At 29.9% G+C, this 18,672-nt stretch overlaps 2 protein-coding genes across 2 annotated transcripts; both read right to left on the minus strand.

The window, feature by feature from the left end:
• Positions 1-733: 733 nt before the first annotated feature.
• On the minus strand, positions 734-2,341 carry LOC111626200. Its single transcript, XM_023369506.1, has 6 exons — positions 2,176-2,341; positions 1,872-1,997; positions 1,581-1,636; positions 1,413-1,508; positions 1,123-1,194; positions 734-1,035 (listed from the first exon to the last, which is right to left on the minus strand). Exons 1-6 carry the CDS (start codon positions 2,189-2,191, stop codon positions 994-996), a joined length of 408 nt encoding a protein of 135 aa, XP_023225274.1. The 5' UTR covers positions 2,192-2,341; the 3' UTR covers positions 734-993.
• Positions 2,342-11,096: 8,755 nt separating this feature from the next.
• Positions 11,097-12,182, minus strand: LOC111626202. Its single transcript, XM_023369511.1, has 5 exons — positions 12,058-12,182; positions 11,767-11,822; positions 11,599-11,694; positions 11,309-11,380; positions 11,097-11,221 (listed from the first exon to the last, which is right to left on the minus strand). Exons 1-5 carry the CDS (start codon positions 12,164-12,166, stop codon positions 11,180-11,182), a joined length of 375 nt encoding a protein of 124 aa, XP_023225279.1. The 5' UTR covers positions 12,167-12,182; the 3' UTR covers positions 11,097-11,179.
• Positions 12,183-18,672: the final 6,490 nt, after the last annotated feature.

Raw genomic sequence — 18,672 nt, forward strand, 5'->3', positions numbered from 1 at the left:
GACTAAGAATTACAGTTCGTACAAAAAGGTGTTTTTTCAACCAATTAACATTAACAAAGTACAGAAATAGATCTCGGGCTCAAACTTATGACCAAAATGCTTTAAACTTCAGTAATGGGCCAATGTAAAATGTATTTAAATCACATTAAGAGTAAACTTATTTTTAAATAATGAATAATTTGTTAAAGAAACTTCAAAACGCTTTGTGTTATTACAAAAAATTAAAAGTAATAACTCACGTGAGTAAAAATTTCGTTTTCTAATTGCATATACTAAAGTTATTGACACATTTCCTATGTTTTTTCCCTTAGCATTTTCATTTACTCCGATAAACTGAAGGAAGTTATAAAAGAATTATTTTTCACGCACCAAATAAGAAAAAAAAAATAATTTAACATACATAAAATAACTTCGATCTTTTCAACAAGATTTTTTTTATTTAGAACAAAAGTGAATTATTTATAATAATTGCATTTTAATCTGTGATCTTCCATACTTTCTCTTAACTAGTTGAAGTGAAAACACGTAGAATAAGTAATATAATACGAACAGTCCCCTTACTGCACCAGGGAAACAATTTTGTCTGGTGTAATATAACACTTACTCTTTGTTCCTACTTCAACTACTGAAGAGGTAGTAAAGAAAACACACACATGCACATGCATTTAGTGTGAGCAGATCTTTTTTCTTATATATAAAATAAGTACTGTTGGAAAAATAAAAGAAAATCTATATTATTATAAATACATTTTAATCGATCTCTCGTAGAAGATAAGTATTCATTATAATTTTAAGTTAATTTTCTGTAATGACGCGAGTAAAATGATGTTCTAGTGTACCTGATTATGCATAGAAGAAAAAAATAATGCTTTAATCCAAATTTATTTTCTTCTAAATATTTTAATTACATTTAAATTTAAAGAAGAATTTAATACATTTTTCGTTAAAATACGTAAAATTTCACTGAAAAACAGTTAACAAAAATCCAAAATGTTAACCTGTAATACTGCGAATATAACATTGAGAGATGCAACTCTGAAAAAAACAGAAATAAAATTTGTAATTTTCATTTTGTTAATGCATTCTTAATTTTTATTATTGAGAGTTGCAATAGAAACTTACTTCAAATTCTCCAAGAAAAAGCAATGATTGAGGAATGTTTTGGTGTACACAATCATCAAATTCGTCTAACTGCTATAAAAATGTAATTACAAAAAATAATTGCAATTTATTTGTACGAATAACTTAATTTTATGTGGAGAAAATTAGAGAAAAATTCCACAAAGTGTTGCACAAGTAAAGTTTAAAGCTAAATAATTTAAATATTTTCTAAAGAATTCGGGACAGAGGGAATGGAGCAGAGAGGACGTCTTAAATAAAGATAATGGAGAAAACAGATTAATTTTTCTTACCTCCTGTGTGGCAGTTTGACAGAGAAACTGTTTTATTCCTTCTGATCCTGTTGCAGAGGTTTGATCCCGAAGGCAATCGTAAAAAATTTTCAGATTCTAAGGATATTAAAGACGTTTCCATTAAAAATATCTTTCATATTTTTATTTTATAAAATCAATATATTTCACCTCTGGATCAACGGTATTATTAAAACATCTGCCAAAACAGTCAAGATTATTTACACCTGTAAAAAACGTCATAATTAGTGAGATGAGTCTGAAGAGTGAAAATATAGAAAACATGTGCATGTTTACAATTGCGGTTACACATTTTAAATAAATAATGGTCTCCTTCTAATAGTTGTGGAAGTGTTTCCTTTTTTTAAAGAATGTTATTAATAAATAATTTACTTTAAATTTATGTAAAACTTTTACACTTTTTATATTAATTAACAACAGTAAAAAGTAGAAATATCTTACGGCAGTACTGATTAATATAAAATCTTCTATTGGTCGTATCGGCACGGACACTCCATGCCATCATCAACACGAAGGATAAAATGAAAGTTGAGAACATTCCTTTCATTATAGTGACTTCGTTTTTTACTATATTATCAATAGATTATGATCAATTAATATTACTTATTTTAAATTAATAAATAGAATTAAAATTAGTTTCCATATTCTACAATAGAAACACACATATAGTTATAACAGGAAACTATTATATACAGGGAAAAACACCACTAAATTAAAGTTAATGGTAGCCCAAAATAAAAGTTACTTGACTGGACAGTCATTAGTCCCGCATAATTCCTTAAAAATAGGAACAAGAGAAGAAGAATGAGACGAAAATCATAAAAGAATTCCTGTCTGGTGTGTTCGAAGAGAAAAGAATGTTTTTTAATCTGTATATAGAGCACCAAACGTTATAGTTCGGGTAGTACGACGTCTTTCCAAGCAATTGCAACGCTCCTATTCGAAGTAGAGAGGAAGACTTCGGACAGGAACTGTTTGTTTAAAACAGTTCCTGTCCGAAGTCACATAGATAAATTGAGTTTAAATTACATTGAGGGGAAACTTACCTTTCAACAGTGAATAATTATTCAAACGAGCTGAAATCGCTTCATTTTATACGAAAATCTTACACGTAATGTGTCATGTGACTAAAAACTCCATTTTCAAGTGGCCTACACTGACGTCATCGGCAGGTTTTGTTTGTTCTGAAAATGTTTCTGCTACGCATATTTTCGTTTACTCCTATAAACTGAATTAAGTTTATCTACATTCTAAAAAGAGTACTGTTCCCCTCAGCCTTTAACGATCTTTAAAGCTCGACGTCTTTTAACATACATCTATTAAGTAATTAATTGTTTAATTAACGTACACTTTATTTATAATATCGTTGTCTTTATAACCCCTCAATAACCGGAAGAGTGCAGGGCGCATGCAGTTCTATTATTATAAAATTATATTTGTTATAAAATAATTCTTATATTTAAAGTCTACTTCTAAAATGTCTAAAAAAAAGTTTTAAATTAATTGTGTTTATATAAATGATATTTATTGTTGTAGAGCGTGTGTGTGTGTGTCTGTTCGCTGCTCGTTATCGAATGCATTTCGTGTATATTCTAGCGTAATTATTATTTAAAACGTTCATTAAATAAATGTAGTAGTGTGCTTATTAATTAAACTATTGTGTCTTTTTAGTGTTCTTAATAATATACGTAATAATAATTATTAATGTTTGTTTATTTGTCAATTTACGACATGGCAATTCTGTGTAGCTAGTAACTACGTTTGTATAGCAAGTGTTTAAAACACCAGACGCAAATGAATGTACGTGTTATAAAATGTTAGCTTTAGCTCGATTTAGTTTAAAATTTCACACATCTAAAAATATGAAATAGGCCCGTACTTAAGTGTTATAAACAAGAATACTCGAAAACTCCATTATTACTTAGGCTTGTATCGATGACATTTTAGTAGTGTTTATTAATAGTTAATTTTTATGTATTGATGAATTGTTTTAAACGTAAATAGCTTTTATAATAGTGTTTTAAAACTCGAAAAGTAACTGAAATTGTTCGAATCTTTAGACTGTTGAATGTATTACATTTACACTGCATCCTGTAGTAAAAGTGTTATAATAAATCGTCTTTTATGGCTGAAATATTACAATAAATATTGTATAGAATGATCACAGAATAAATATTTTCTACTTTATTTTATGTTAATATAATTTAACTCAATTTTACAGGTTCATGTAACACAACTTTTGCTTACACCTAAACACAAACACGTGTCAAACTGTACGTGTTCGATTAGAATAATTTTATTTACTATTTATTATTTTAAGTGTATTATTACGAATTATTATTATTCTGTTTTGATTAAGTATTGTAAATTAAGTATAGAAATAAAATAAAAAAACAAAGCTACATGTTATTCGTTTGCTAGATATTGCATTGCTGTTATTAATAAGCTTTGGTTCTGATATAAACATACACTCTTGCAGTTAGTTTCACGATTATTCATGTTTAGCCACACTTACATTCGAATTTCTTCTGTCAGGGAGCCATGAATCATAAACTTCTACACAAGTTTTACTTAAATCGTAGGTTTTGTTCGGCTGCACAGACGTGGTTTTAGTTATAATAGGGCACTATGTTTTTTCGTTTTTTATTATCTTTTCTATACTCTTACTATACTGCACAATACTTTGTTTTTCATTCTCCTTATTAAAAGGTGTTGGCTTTACAGCGAGTCAGCAGCATGGCACTACTTCAACCAAGTAGTCTCTACTGTCTCCCGGTTCAGAATGTGTCTTTTTATTGTCTTGACGGGTTTGTATTCTCGCAGTCACTTTGCGAAGTGTTTGTCTGTCAACTATCCTTTCTTTTGTTTTTGGATAGTTATAATTTCATTTCATCTGTTTTGGGCACTCTTTCTCTTTTATTTAGAATTTTAAAACTAATACTACTTGATGGATGACAGGTTCGCTGTTTCTTTTCGTTCCCTTTTCCGACTGTTAGTTTTGTCTTAATGGCTTCATTACTTAACTTCTTTCTCTTTGAATTGCTTTTCTAACTTATATCCTTCTTTCTTTAGGTTGGTTTTTCTATCACTTTTTCCTTTATAGATAGACGATAGAGAGAAGGCGTCTAAGACAGTATGCCAGAGACTTCTTCATTTTGCATGTAAAGGTTCAAACACTGGAATCCTTCTGGATCGGCACAGTGTACCGGGTAAGCTTCCTAGGCGGCTGTTGCAGCCGATCTTTCTTTCTTTTAAATCGCTTTTTCCTGTCGAGTAGTACAAATATAGCCTCAAATGGGGCGTCCAGCATAGTGTCTAATCGATGGTAACACCGAGGTACTTAAGCTCGTTCAGTCTTCTGATGGGGTTTCTCCGGATCCGGTATTATATTAATCAGCAGACCAACACTCCACTCCGGGCCACCGTCAGGGCCTCCGATTTCACAGGGCTGAACGAGAGCTTGTGCAGCTCATCTCAGTGAACGAGTTGTTCTATTGCTTCATTGACACGACTCTCCATGTCGCTATGGCTGCAGCCTGCAACTACTAGCAACAGATCGTCTGCATATGCCTGCAACTGAACGTCGTCCGGGAAAAACTAGTCGCAGCACCGTGTCTGCTAGAACCTTCCAAAGTAAGGGGCCGATACGGGATCCTTGGGGACAACTTCTCTCTAGTATTTTCGTATAGCTTGCACTTGGTGTTTTATAAACTACCTCGCGGTCGCTCAGGAAACTACTGGTAAGCGATACAAGGGTGGTTGGCTGGTTCTCCTTCCTAAGTTCACCCACTATGAATGGACACCAGACATTGTCAAAAGCCCCCGCGATGTCCATTGAAACAAGCGACATGTGAAAATCCTGCCGGCGGTTCTGGCAAACCAGAAAAACCGCATGATGTCGAGCTTGGCAGGTAGAGAAGTCCGGCTGGAACCCATATTGATGTGGGTGTAACAGCTCTTTCCGCTTAAAGTAGTAGTATACTCTGTCATTAAGGATTCTGTCGAGAACTTTCCCTAGGACTGGCAAGAAACTGATCGGTCTATACGACTTCGGTTCGTTCTTCGGGCGCCTATTCTTATGAATAAACACAAGACGCGCCCGTTTCCACTGCACTGGGAAATGACCCAGGAGCAGACACCTCTGATACAGAGTGCAAAGCAGGCCAGAACGTTCATGTTGCAGAACCTGCACCATTTCGGCTGTGATCTCATCAACGCCAGGTGCTTTCCTCTTCTTTAAATTGTCCACGACATGGGCAACTACAGATTCTGTCACCTGCACATTTCGGCCTCAAGAACAGGCAGCTCCACGTCACTTCTAAGCCGCCTCTGTTCTTTAGTATTATCAGACCGCTCATTGCATGAAATATGCGAGCGGAGCAGCACCCGTATCGATTCCGCCTGTGTAGAAGTTAGGGTACCATCAGGTCTTTTTATAGCCCCAAGAACGTACTACGCTTAACTTTGCTCACCACAAGCTTGTAGGGTTGACAGAACAGGTTTTTGTCACTGATTTTCTGACAGAATCCGAGGCATGAGGTCTTTTTTGCATCATTCAATTTGTACTTGTACTCAGCATTGGCCCTCTGGAACTCCAGTTTTTTGGTAGCCCGAAGGTCATTGTCCCCGCATCGTTAAAAGCGTCGGCAGAGCGCCCTCACACACATNTCTATAATTAACAAAAAAATTAATATTTTTGAATGAGACTTTCTCTCGAAGACTTTACTCATCGCAAAAATATAGTATATTGAAATGTTTTTATGTAAATTCAATAGATTTAAAATGATTTAAAATGTAATTTTGACCCGAAGAACACAATGCTAGGCTTCAATTTTTAATCACATTTTAAATTAATTTAACCTAAAATATATGCTTTCTACCTCAAAGCAGCAGTGTCTTTCCGCTGTAATTCGTACTTTTCCTGTAAACAGCAGAGTCATGCTGGCCATCTATCTATCTCACGATGTAAACACAAAAACATATATACACACACATTCACGCGAACACCTATATATGTCTGTGTGTTTGTATGAAAAAAGGATAGCGGGGTTTCAATTGTGCTTATCGACAGTAGACAGAACGATTTTGTTTTTCATTTGAAAGGTTTAGCTTCTCTGGAGGAGCCAGTATAGCGTCAGGTATTATTCATAAATTAATTGATGGACCCTGATGAAAGGTACTGAATAGTTCAGTCATTAAAGTGGCAGAATAGAAAAGAGCAACCAGGAAAAAAAGAAAAATTAAGAAAAACTATACAGGAAATTTTGTCTGGTGTGCTAAAAAGAAAAAAAATGTTACTGCAACCTGTGTAAAATGTCGAAATATGCATGTATGTAGCTTAGGTATAGGGATATTATAAAAACTTATACCTTAATTACGTTCAATACATCCGCACTAAATATATAAAAGATAATATACGACATGCTAGAAACATTAATGTTGCCTCCACCGTCTAACAATCCCTAAATTTTACCCCTCTTAAATAATGTATGTCTGTTAGGTAAAATATTCTATACCTGTAAACGTATCCTATAATTTTCGATATTTAAAGCAAGTTTGAATCGTGTTTGTATAATCAATATTTATTTTGTCGTATAGCGTGTGTTTGTCTGTTCTCTGCTCGTTATCAGGGTCATTTTTACAATTTATTTAAAACTTTAATGTATCAAAATGTAGAGTAGTTCGCATACCTCCTTGAACATTTTAGATAATAGGTTAGGTTTTGAGCACTATCCGTAAGAAGTTGAATAAATGTAGTGTCTTAAAACAATGTCGATAACAAAGGCTTTTTGTTTATACTATAAATATTAGGTAAATGTATGACTTCGGCGTATCGACTAAAATGGTCCACGAAGACTAATATATACTTATTTCCATTCATTGTGATGAGTAAAGGACCTTAGAGGTCCAAAGCAGTTTGTTCAAATAGGTTTGACGAAGGAGAAAATAATAGTTCAGTTTCTTTTTGTTTGTTTTTTCTTTTTTATAGAACACGTCGTTGACAGCCTTGACAATACGTTTTTATATCTTTGTTCATTGTTTGCCAATAAAATAACGATCGAAGTTTCGTTGCATCTTTTGCGCTCCTAAATGACCTCCAATAGGAGTGTCATAATAAATACGTAATATATATGGGATCAAGACAGACGGTATGACTAATTGTTCTAGAAATTCTCCCTGGCTATTAGGTTGTAAGATCTTTCAACTTTTAGATAATAGGATTTTACATTGTATCCCGTCTCTGAAATTCTCAGATTTGTTGCTTATCAGCCATCGTAAACGACGATGGTCAGTAATAGTTTAAAATATTTGAGTCCCAGACTACTGCTTGGCATTCCTTCTCGGTTGTTCTATACATTTTTCGTGTATTTTACGCAAGCAATGAGCATTTCTTCTTTATCATCTTCTTGCGATAAGACCGTTTTTACAGCTTCAATTGATGCATCTATACCTAATATAAAAGGTCTAGAAAAGTGTGCAGACTTTAATAGTGGAGAGGATGTAACTATTTCTTTCAGTCTCTCGAGGCTACTTGCCAAAATCCCGATAGACCGCTTATAGTCAATTAATATGTAAACTGTCCCATCAAACTGAGTGCTACTTGAACTAAGCAGAAAGGATACCGGTCGTTTTGGTGATTTTATTTAATTTTCCTTCTTCACCAATAAATGAAAGAGCTGGCCATGAAGTCATAGAATGCGCAATTACTACATTTTCTAATAATTAATTGATAATATCGTTCATTTGCTCTCGCAGAGCATAGAATATCCGATAAGGAGGTTAATATATAAAAGAAGTATTTATTTCGTGTTCTATTAATGGCAACATCCTAAATCGTAATCAGCAGGGAAAACTTTGCGCTCTCTCGCAGGGAACCCCTTTTAAATTTCCGCCAATTTACTTTATTAATTCGCCCATGTGCCTGTTTCTGAAGCGGTATTAAATTTTGTAATACACCCCGAGGTCTTTGTCCTCGGAGTGTATTATATAGATATATTCCACATTCCATACCTAGGAGCATACATAGATTTTCGAGGGCCTCGGTTCTCGATCCTCGCTATACAAAAAGGTAGGTCTCGGAGGCCTCGGGGCCAGTTTGCCTCGGGGTTGATGATGTCTTCCTTGATCTGGATGTTCCCGAGAACGCCAAAATGGCGGGGTTTACATATAGAGTCGCTTGGACTATGTTCTTGGGCTCTCAGTTGCTGTAACTGCTCCTGATATTTCGCTAAAAATTCCTCTAATTATAGTCTGTAGCCTTAGGTTTTTCTTTATTATAGCTAGGGCTATTTATAGTTCTTACTATTTACTCGCTCGGTATTTCCCCGTTAGTTGGTCTACAGTTTGTTCACAAATTGCTGCTCGTCCTATCAAAGATATCGTGTTTCCTTGACATTACTTGTCGGTTTATCCAGTCATTGAGAAAGTGCAAATGGACAATTTCTCAAATAATAATAGATACGAGAACAAATATTAAATAAGTATGACGAGGTCGACGTTATTTTGGATTCTTACATAGGCAATAAGCTCGTTTGCTTTGTGGTATGCAGCAACGTGACACGTGGGTAGACTACATAGGTAAAATGTCTCCAAGGAAAACATTATTTGACTTTTCTTTTTATATTTTGACTTTTATTTACAAAAGTAAAGTCAAAAATTTTCATTTGGTAAGCCCTTTGGTTAGGAAGAACCCAAAACCAACTACTCGCACTCGGGTATTAAAACTGTGATTAATATTTTGTCGAGAAATTTATAATTAATTTAATAACTATAATTTTAAGCCAGATTCCATGCACCTGACTCGGTACAGTTGCGGCTATCATCGAGGAGAGAAACAATATTTTCACTTGTGGACACTCAATTAGTTAATGCGTGTTGTTTTGTTTTGCACCCATTTTTCGTTAGGCAATCACAATGTTGCTTTTTAAAACTTGTTTTAAAAACAATAATTTATAGGACTTTTTGTGTTTATAACTAAGCATAAATTGTTATATTTTGCTAGTTTCTTTTTCTAGAATAACTTAATAATTAGTGTTCCGGCAAAGAAGCTTATCTGTAATTTTGTTCTAACGTAATAAACTAGATGTAACAAAAATAGTTAGAAACGTTAAATGTATAAAAATATTGCTATAGAAAAGTATTATTTATAATAGAACTACACATTTATATGTAGTGTATTACGTAAAAAATTAGTTTGTTATCCTGCTCGAAACATATTTAATTCTATTACTTGTAACACTTCTTTAATACACCCTGTACAACAACAATAGAAAGAAACACTAGTGCTGTGGACCTTATTGAAAGGCAGCATTTTTCGCATTAATTTGGTAATATGTGATTATTTAAAATATAATTTGTAAAGCTAATACTGTTTAGAATGCGTATAAAAATTTAATATACAAATGATTCTTTTTTATACTAGTACTTTTGTATTGTTACAAGCCGAATGCATTAAAGTTGTCTTAAGAGAGGAGTCAACTACTTAAAGAAAGTACGCGAAAAGAAGCCAGAAAAAAGCAGAAAGCGATTTTGTATTTCACGTAAAATGATCGGTTTTTACGAGGAAAGACAGAAGAATGTAATTGCTATTTGTATATACTTGTAAATAGAGGACTAAGAATTACAGTTCGTACAAAAAGGTGTTTTTTCAACCAATTAACATTAACAAAGTACAGAAATAGATCTCGGGCTCAAACTTATGACCAAAATGCTTTAAACTTCAGTAATGGGCCAATGTAAAATGTATTTAAATCACATTAAGAGTAAACTTATTTTTAAATAATGAATAATTTGTTAAAGAAACTTCAAAACGCTTTGTGTTATTACAAAAAATTAAAAGTAATAACTCACGTGAGTAAAAATTTCGTTTTCTAATTGCATATACTAAAGTTATTGACACATTTCCTATGTTTTTTCCCTTAGCATTTTCATTTACTCCGATAAACTGAAGGAAGTTATAAAAGAATTATTTTTCACGCACCAAATAAGAAAAAAAAAATAATTTAACATACATAAAATAACTTCGATCTTTTCAACAAGATTTTTTTTATTTAGAACAAAAGTGAATTATTTATAATAATTGCATTTTAATCTGTGATCTTCCATACTTTCTCTTAACTAGTTGAAGTGAAAACACGTAGAATAAGTAATATAATACGAACAGTCCCCTTACTGCACCAGGGAAACAATTTTGTCTGGTGTAATATAACACTTACTCTTTGTTCCTACTTCAACTACTGAAGAGGTAGTAAAGAAAACACACACATGCACATGCATTTAGTGTGAGCAGATCTTTTTTCTTATATATAAAATAAGTACTGTTGGAAAAATAAAAGAAAATCTATATTATTATAAATACATTTTAATCGATCTCTCGTAGAAGATAAGTATTCATTATAATTTTAAGTTAATTTTCTGTAATGACGCGAGTAAAATGATGTTCTAGTGTACCTNTTAAATAACACTTCGTTCATTAATTGAATTTATAATTAACAATGTTATACTAGTTGAAACCTGTTTAATTTTACTGCTCAATTTTACTGTGTCATAACAATTAATGATAGTTGCTATGATAAAAGCATTGAAAAACGAGAAAAATAGGTATATAATTCTTGAGAAAGTGTGTATTTGGAAGGTTCAATTTTCTTCTAAATATTTTACATTCATTTAAATTTAAAGAAGAATTTAATACATTTTTCGTTAAAATACGTAAAATTTCACTGAAAAACAGTTAACAAAAATCCAAAATGTTAACCTGTAATACTGCGAATATAACATTGAGAGATGCAACTCTGAAAAAAACAGAAATAAAATTTGTAATTTTCATTTTGTTAATGCATTCTTAATTTTTATTATTGAGAGTTGCAATAGAAACTTACTTCAAATTCTCCAAGAAAAAGCAATGATTGAGGAATGTTTTGGTGTACACAATCATCAAATTCGTCTAACTGCTATAAAAATGTAATTACAAAAAATAATTGCAATTTATTTGTACGAATAACTTAATTTTATGTGGAGAAAATTAGAGAAAAATTCCACAAAGTGTTGCACAAGTAAAGTTTAAAGCTAAATAATTTAAATATTTTCTAAAGAATTCGGGACAGAGGGAATGGAGCAGAGAGGACGTCTTAAATAAAGATAATGGAGAAAACAGATTAATTTTTCTTACCTCCTGTGTGGCAGTTTGACAGAGAAACTGTTGTATTCCTTCTGATCCTGTTGCAGAGGTTTGATCCCGAAGGCAATCGTAAAAAATTTTCAGATTCTAAGGATATTAAAGACGTTTCCATTAAAAATATCTTTCATATTTTTATTTTATAAAATCAATATATTTCACCTCTGGATCAACGGTATTATTAAAACATCTGCCAAAACAGTCAAGATTATTTACACCTGTAAAAAACGTCATAATTAGTGAGATGAGTCTGAAGAGTGAAAATATAGAAAACATGTGCATGTTTACAATTGCGGTTACACATTTTAAATAAATAATGGTCTCCTTCTAATAGTTGTGGAAGTGTTTCCTTTTTTTAAAGAATGTTATTAATAAATAATTTACTTTAAATTTATGTAAAACTTTTACACTTTTTATATTAATTAACAACAGTAAAAAGTAGAAATATCTTACGGCAGTACTGATTAATATAAAATCTTCTATTGGTCGTATCGGCACGGACACTCCATACCATCATCAACACGAAGGATAAAATGAAAGTTGAGAACATTCCTTTCATCATAGTGACTTCGTTTTTTACTATATTATCAATAGATTATGATTAATTAATATTACTTATTTTCAATAAATAAATAGAATTAAAATTAGTATCCATATTCTACAATAGAAACACACATAGTTATAACAGGAAACTATTATATACAGGGAAAAAACACTACTAAATTGAAATTAATGGTGGGCCCAAAATAAAAGTTACTTGACTGGACAGTCATTAGANCAAAAAAAAATCAAAATTTATATTATTTTTGACAAATTTTTAAATTTAATATTACTCAAACGCAATGCATCCCACGACAAAAACGCAAAAATAAATTTCATTGCTAAATTTGATGTATATTAAGAAGAATAGTTTTTAATGGTGTGACATAAGATTAGTAAAGATGTGTCTTTCTTACATCTGTTCCTACAGTGAAAAAATCAAACGTAAAAACCTTTAAAAATGTAGATTTCCTGCTTAGCAAAAACCATACAAAAACTTAAATTATCATTAAATATTTTTTATTGTTTCTGAGATGTTATATAAAAAAAAACAAAAAAAAAAATTATAGCACTTTAATTCCTCTTTATCTCGAAAAGTAAGCTTTATTTCCTACTTATAGTCTACTTATTTTTTATATTCTATTACCTTCCGAAGTTAGGCCACTCTTATGATTTTTAACACCTTATATACGTCAAACGAAAGTTATATTAATATTATACGTATGTATTGTTAAACTGATAATTAGAGTCGATATCTGTAAATGTTTCACGTCATACTTTAAATTGTTTTGAAAAATTCGTGAAATTTAAGCTTCAGAAAGGACGACGCACTTTGACTATGTCAAATAAAAAATAAGGAGAAAATTTAAATTGATTTGGAGGAGACTTTAACTACAATTGAATCAAATTGTTTGAAGAGAAAAATATTGATAAGAATCTAAAATTATTTTGAAATATCATTTCCATAAAATTATATTAATATATTTTTAAAAAGTGCGAAATTTTAATTGCTAGTTGTAATGAATCTGTAATTTATTTTTTATTCATTTTTTAAATCAATAATTTGCATACTAATAGTAAATTAAATTTTAATTTAATTAAAATCTACGATTTAATTTCAAAATTAAATTATAAACTTCGTACAGAAATGATTTTCTTTTATTCTTAATTTCTGTGTTTCAGTAGATTATTGTGTTCTATTACTAATAAATAGAATTATTACTATTATTATTTGAAAAATATATAATGAAGAATTCATTATTTAATTCATTTCTTCATTTTGACATTATACATAATAAAAGTATCAAGAAACAATATGAAATTCTTAACCTCATTTCATTCTTAGTCAAGAGTTCCTTTTGACATTACATACAAGAAAGAAAAATAACAAAAAATAGTAATACGAAATTCTTTTGATCTTACTCCATGCTTAGTCAAGAATGACAAATCTATTTTTTTTCGAATTATTTGTCAGTTTTTTTCGTTCGGGAAGCCAGACTCAACTAGCAGACATTTCTTTAAATAAGAATCAGAAAACAAGAAGTACGAATGAAAGAGCCAACAAGGCTTGAGTCTCATTATGAATCAGGATAGAAGAATAGAAGTATGAATCTATTCAGAGTAAGATGAAAATGACGATTAAAGAAAAATAATATGTTTTTTTCCAATAAATATATGACTAACAGAATGTTGCATAAATTGATTCGTGCAAATGTTATTAGAATATTTTTTCAAGTTAAATATTATAACATACTTGTTAACTTTTAAAACTCATTTAATTGCGATAACTTTCTATGGAGATCATATTAACAAAATTGATTTCCCAGTTTATACACGTAAAAAAAAAGAATAAGAACGAATCGTCATCTTGTTTAACTTCTTCATACTTTATTAAAGTATTGCATATCAATAAAAGTTAAAGTTTTATAATTGAATTCAGGATGTATGTAATATTTAAATACCGTTTTCGTTTCTCTTTTTGGAATTATGCGATGTGATTTTAGTCTCATTTTTTCGATTATTAAATGTTATTTTTGTAAAAATATACTCCGAAAAATAACATGATTTATTTGATTAAATAAAATTACGGGGAATAATTGAAATCAATTTTGAAGAATTCTTATTTTAATTAAGTTATAGTTACAGAGAGGTAAAAATTCTGTAAGCTATTTGAAATACTTGTAGTAGCCTATATCGGTGCAGTTACAGCAATACACTTTAATAATTATATTTCCAAATATTTTATACCACATAGCCTAAGTTATATCATAAATATTATTTAACAACATTTGGTATATTCTATCTCCATAAACATTAATCTTAATTAAACATGGGCTTAAAATAAAAAAATATATTACTGTATCAATAAAATGTAATTTGTATGTAATACCTAATATCATGTTTCTTTATTTCATTTAATATAAGAGATATTATGTTACGTTTTATATTTCATTCAAAAGTATTTAACATGATATTCTGGTTCAACTATTTTTCAAACCAATATTTTTACATAATTCACTTATTCTTAACAATGGCACATTCAGGATTTAATCTTCAGAAGGAATCTTCAGGATTTAATCTTGAGCCGAACGAATAAAAAATTCTTAGTGTGAATTTAATAAAATTCCCATCTTATGTAACGGATAATTTTTAAGTAGTATAAAAATAGTATATACGACATGATATATAAAAAATATATTAGTTTTAATTAAAAAAAAATGTTTGGAAAATTTTCTAGTGTTTTTATTTTTTCCTTTTCCTTTGGAGGGTACCAGAGCTCCTTGACCCCCTCCCTAGGTGCACCAGCGATTCTTAAGAAATTTCATTTCAATATATTTATTTTAATTTTCAACAAAAAAATTTCGAACTTTCAGTAAAAATTATTTATGACGACTCATAAACATAATTTTATATTTTTACACATTTTTATGCTAGCAACAATTAGTTTTTATTTGCTGTTACTGCATCACTGTTAATAAAGTAACATTTGTTTTTGTTTGATATAAAAATAATTTATTTCTTAGTGGAAATTTTATACATAATGTAAAATTTTATTAATAAATATTTGTGTTAATATAAATTTAGTATATTCTCATTAATTTTCGCTAAGGAAGAGAATTAATACGCGAGAAATAAAAGGAATAATAGGTTACTAATAATATTTTATGTTAAAATGTAATAATTTAATTTAAAAAATTCATATATTTTTTCGTCATAAATATCTATCCCAAGTACAATAGGTACAATGGCCACTTAACAAGAAAATTTCAAAAAATTACAGATTCATTAGACTGCGTAAAATTTGTGTAACATCTGCATTTACTTGCAATTTTTTACATTTTATAATTGAATGCACCTGAATTCAATTGCACACGTGAATTCAATTGCGTTTCATTTAAATTAGCTATAACATATGTGATAAACTTGCTTTAATTTTCACAAAATATTTATTACTTAATAAAGATATTGGTAATTTCCGATGGAGTTTCCGGTATAAACAGTATTATATCCGGAATAAGACATTTGATGATGTCTTTCATATAGTTTTCAAGTATACTGGTACTTTGTTTGAAAGACTACGTTTCCTCTAGTTCCTCTAGACGAGAATAATCATATTTTTATAGTTCCTCTATAAAAATATGCATTATTCATTCAATGTTAATATTTATTTAAATATTTATCTATAAATTTCGGTAAAATTTTCATTTCAAATCGAGATAATATATCTAAACAAATAATTATAAATTCTGTGTTTTTTAGGTTTACAAATATATACTATTACCTTTAATTAAGGATTTTTGGTGTGCTAAAAAAAATTTTTCTATTGTTCTCATTTGGCATATGTCATTTTGTAATATTAGGTAACCAGATAAAGTAGTTTTTCATTTTGATGAATAAATGAATAAAATAATTTTATTCATCAAAATAGCCACTTTCACTTTCAATTACACTATTTTAACAGTAAGGCAGTTTGAAAATACCACAATTTTTATAAATTATTTGAATGATTTCTGAAAAAATCTTCCTTTGTGTCTGGTGGATTTTGAGGGGTATTGTTAATCACGAGTATTTGAACGTTAGTCAAACCTTTGCAGCGGTGAGAAGCTACAAAGAGTACATGACAAATTAAGGCTAAAACAGCCATCTTTGGCGAATCGTCGAAGTGTTTTTTACAAGATAACACTCACACACACGTTGCAGAAATTACAAGAAACAAAATAATGCAATTGGGATGGAAACTTTTACCTCAACCTTCCTATTCTACTGACTTATCTCCGTCGGATTACCACTTTTTTTTTTATCTTTGGATATGTATGAAAAATAATTTACAAATCACGCAGCTATAAAAAACGTACTTCAATTTTTAATGCTAAAAATAGTATTTTTAAACTGCATTCCCGTTGGGAAAGTGTAACAGAATGTAAAGGTAAATATTTCTGACGAATAAAATAATTTTAAATAATAAATACAAGCATTTTTATTCACATTTCAAAAATGACATTATTTATCTGGTTATCTGATATAATTATTCTGTGATGTCAGTCATTTCGCAATTCTTAATTTAAATTCAGAATTTATTGTCATATTCTATGTCGTTAATTAATTACTATATCCGCTCTAATTTTTATGGTCGTAATGTTAGATTTACATTGTCACTGTCGTCACTTGTTGTTGCTATTCGTCTCATAACTTCTATTCTCGTTTAAAATCCTTCTCTCTAAGATTATTTTTAGATAATTATTGTATGGAATGGTGAGTAATAATTAATATTATTTTAAGCCAGACTTTTTATTTTCTTATTGATTGAGAGTTATAATTTTACTCTATTAAGATATATAATATTATCTTGCTTGAATAATTTGATAAAAGATTCAAATAAGATTCAGATTCTAAATATATATTACAGTAGAGTCCACTCTTAATCACGAATATTGTTATTAGTCATCGAGGCTAATGTTATCAGAATCAGAAAATCATAAAATATACAAGTTAAATTACGCTTATAAAATATGTTAGCTTATTAAAGTTTCGGTTGTAGTATTCATTATCTTTAGGAAAATAAGCACTTTTAAACTATCTTTTGCATTATCAGCTTGTGGTTATCAGTCTTAGCAGGCGCTTTAAACGTTGCAGTCTTCATAACAATATTACTGTATTATGAATACGAGAATNATCGAGTATTTTAGCTTTATAATGGCTTGAATTAGTTTTAACGTTAATTTTTCAAATAGCATACATAACTACATCTTTATATATAACGTATATAAATCACGAATATTGTTATTAGTCATCGAGGCTAATGTTATCAGAATTAGAAAGTCATAAAATATACAAGTTAAATTACGCTTATAAAATACGTTAGCTTATTAAAGTTTCGGTTGTAGTATTCATTATCTTTAGGAAAATAAGCACTTTTAAACTATCTTTTGCATTATCAGCTTGTGGTTATCAGTCTTAGCAGGCGCTTTAAACGTTGCAGTCTTCATAACAATATTACTGTATTATGAATACGAGAATTTTATTAATCAACTAACAACAAGCAATAATAATTCAAATTATAAAGTTTTAATCGTTTTAAATATCATTTTAATGTTAGTCAATAAAACTAGAATTTCCACTAATTGTAGACGCGAATATTTATTATCAGTTTGGGCGAACTTTAGTTAAAATTTAATGCTAATAAATTTTCGTTTTAAAGTTTATATATGAAAGCTGTAAAAGAAATAAACTTAGCGTGCAGGCCCAGACACAAGACTTTTAAAAAAATTGGAATTAAAAAAAAACGTATTATTGTTTTATATAATATAGTTTATTATTCTTACAATACAAGTAGAATGTGCGGAGTAACAATATAGTGGACTAAGGGAGAATTAAGTTTAGTTCGACACGACCGGATATACGTCACGTCTAAGTTCGACTTGGGAATCTTTTTGTTCAATAATAAATGTGAGTTCTTCTTCATGGAAAAAATAAGACATCCCCTGAAAATAAGACCTAGCGCATCTTTCAGAGCAAAAATTAATATAAGACACTGTCTTATTTTTGGGGAAACACGGTATCTATGACCTTGTTTACTTGATTATGATACTTAAAACATTTACGTAGACTTATTTTATATTATCCAAAGTCGAGAGTTTGTATATATTATTTATCTCTTATCTATTACCTGTATACTTAAACCAATGATTCTTAAATGGATGGCACACTAGGATACCGCAACGATATTTTTGGGATGTCACGAAATAAAGTGCTGAGTAGCGCCATAACATTTCTTACGTTTATTAATAAACATACAAAAAACGCAATGACTTTACATTAATAAAGTTTATTGATGAGAGTTATTGCGCTAATGTTTATAGTTTATTAATAAAGTTTATTAACGTAGAATTACTGCCACAGAAAACAAAAATTTAAAAGTTGGGGTGACACTATTAGATAAAGGTTGAAAAACACTGACTTAAACCATCGATATCAATGATTAATAATATGCTCTATTTTCACTATACAGTACAGTACATTAAAATCCGA

Source organism: Centruroides sculpturatus, unplaced genomic scaffold, assembly GCF_000671375.1.
Source record: "Centruroides sculpturatus isolate CEXI.00-Female unplaced genomic scaffold, Cexi_2.0 scaffold285, whole genome shotgun sequence".
In the NCBI taxonomy this organism is placed as follows: Eukaryota; Metazoa; Arthropoda; class Arachnida; order Scorpiones; family Buthidae; genus Centruroides; species Centruroides sculpturatus.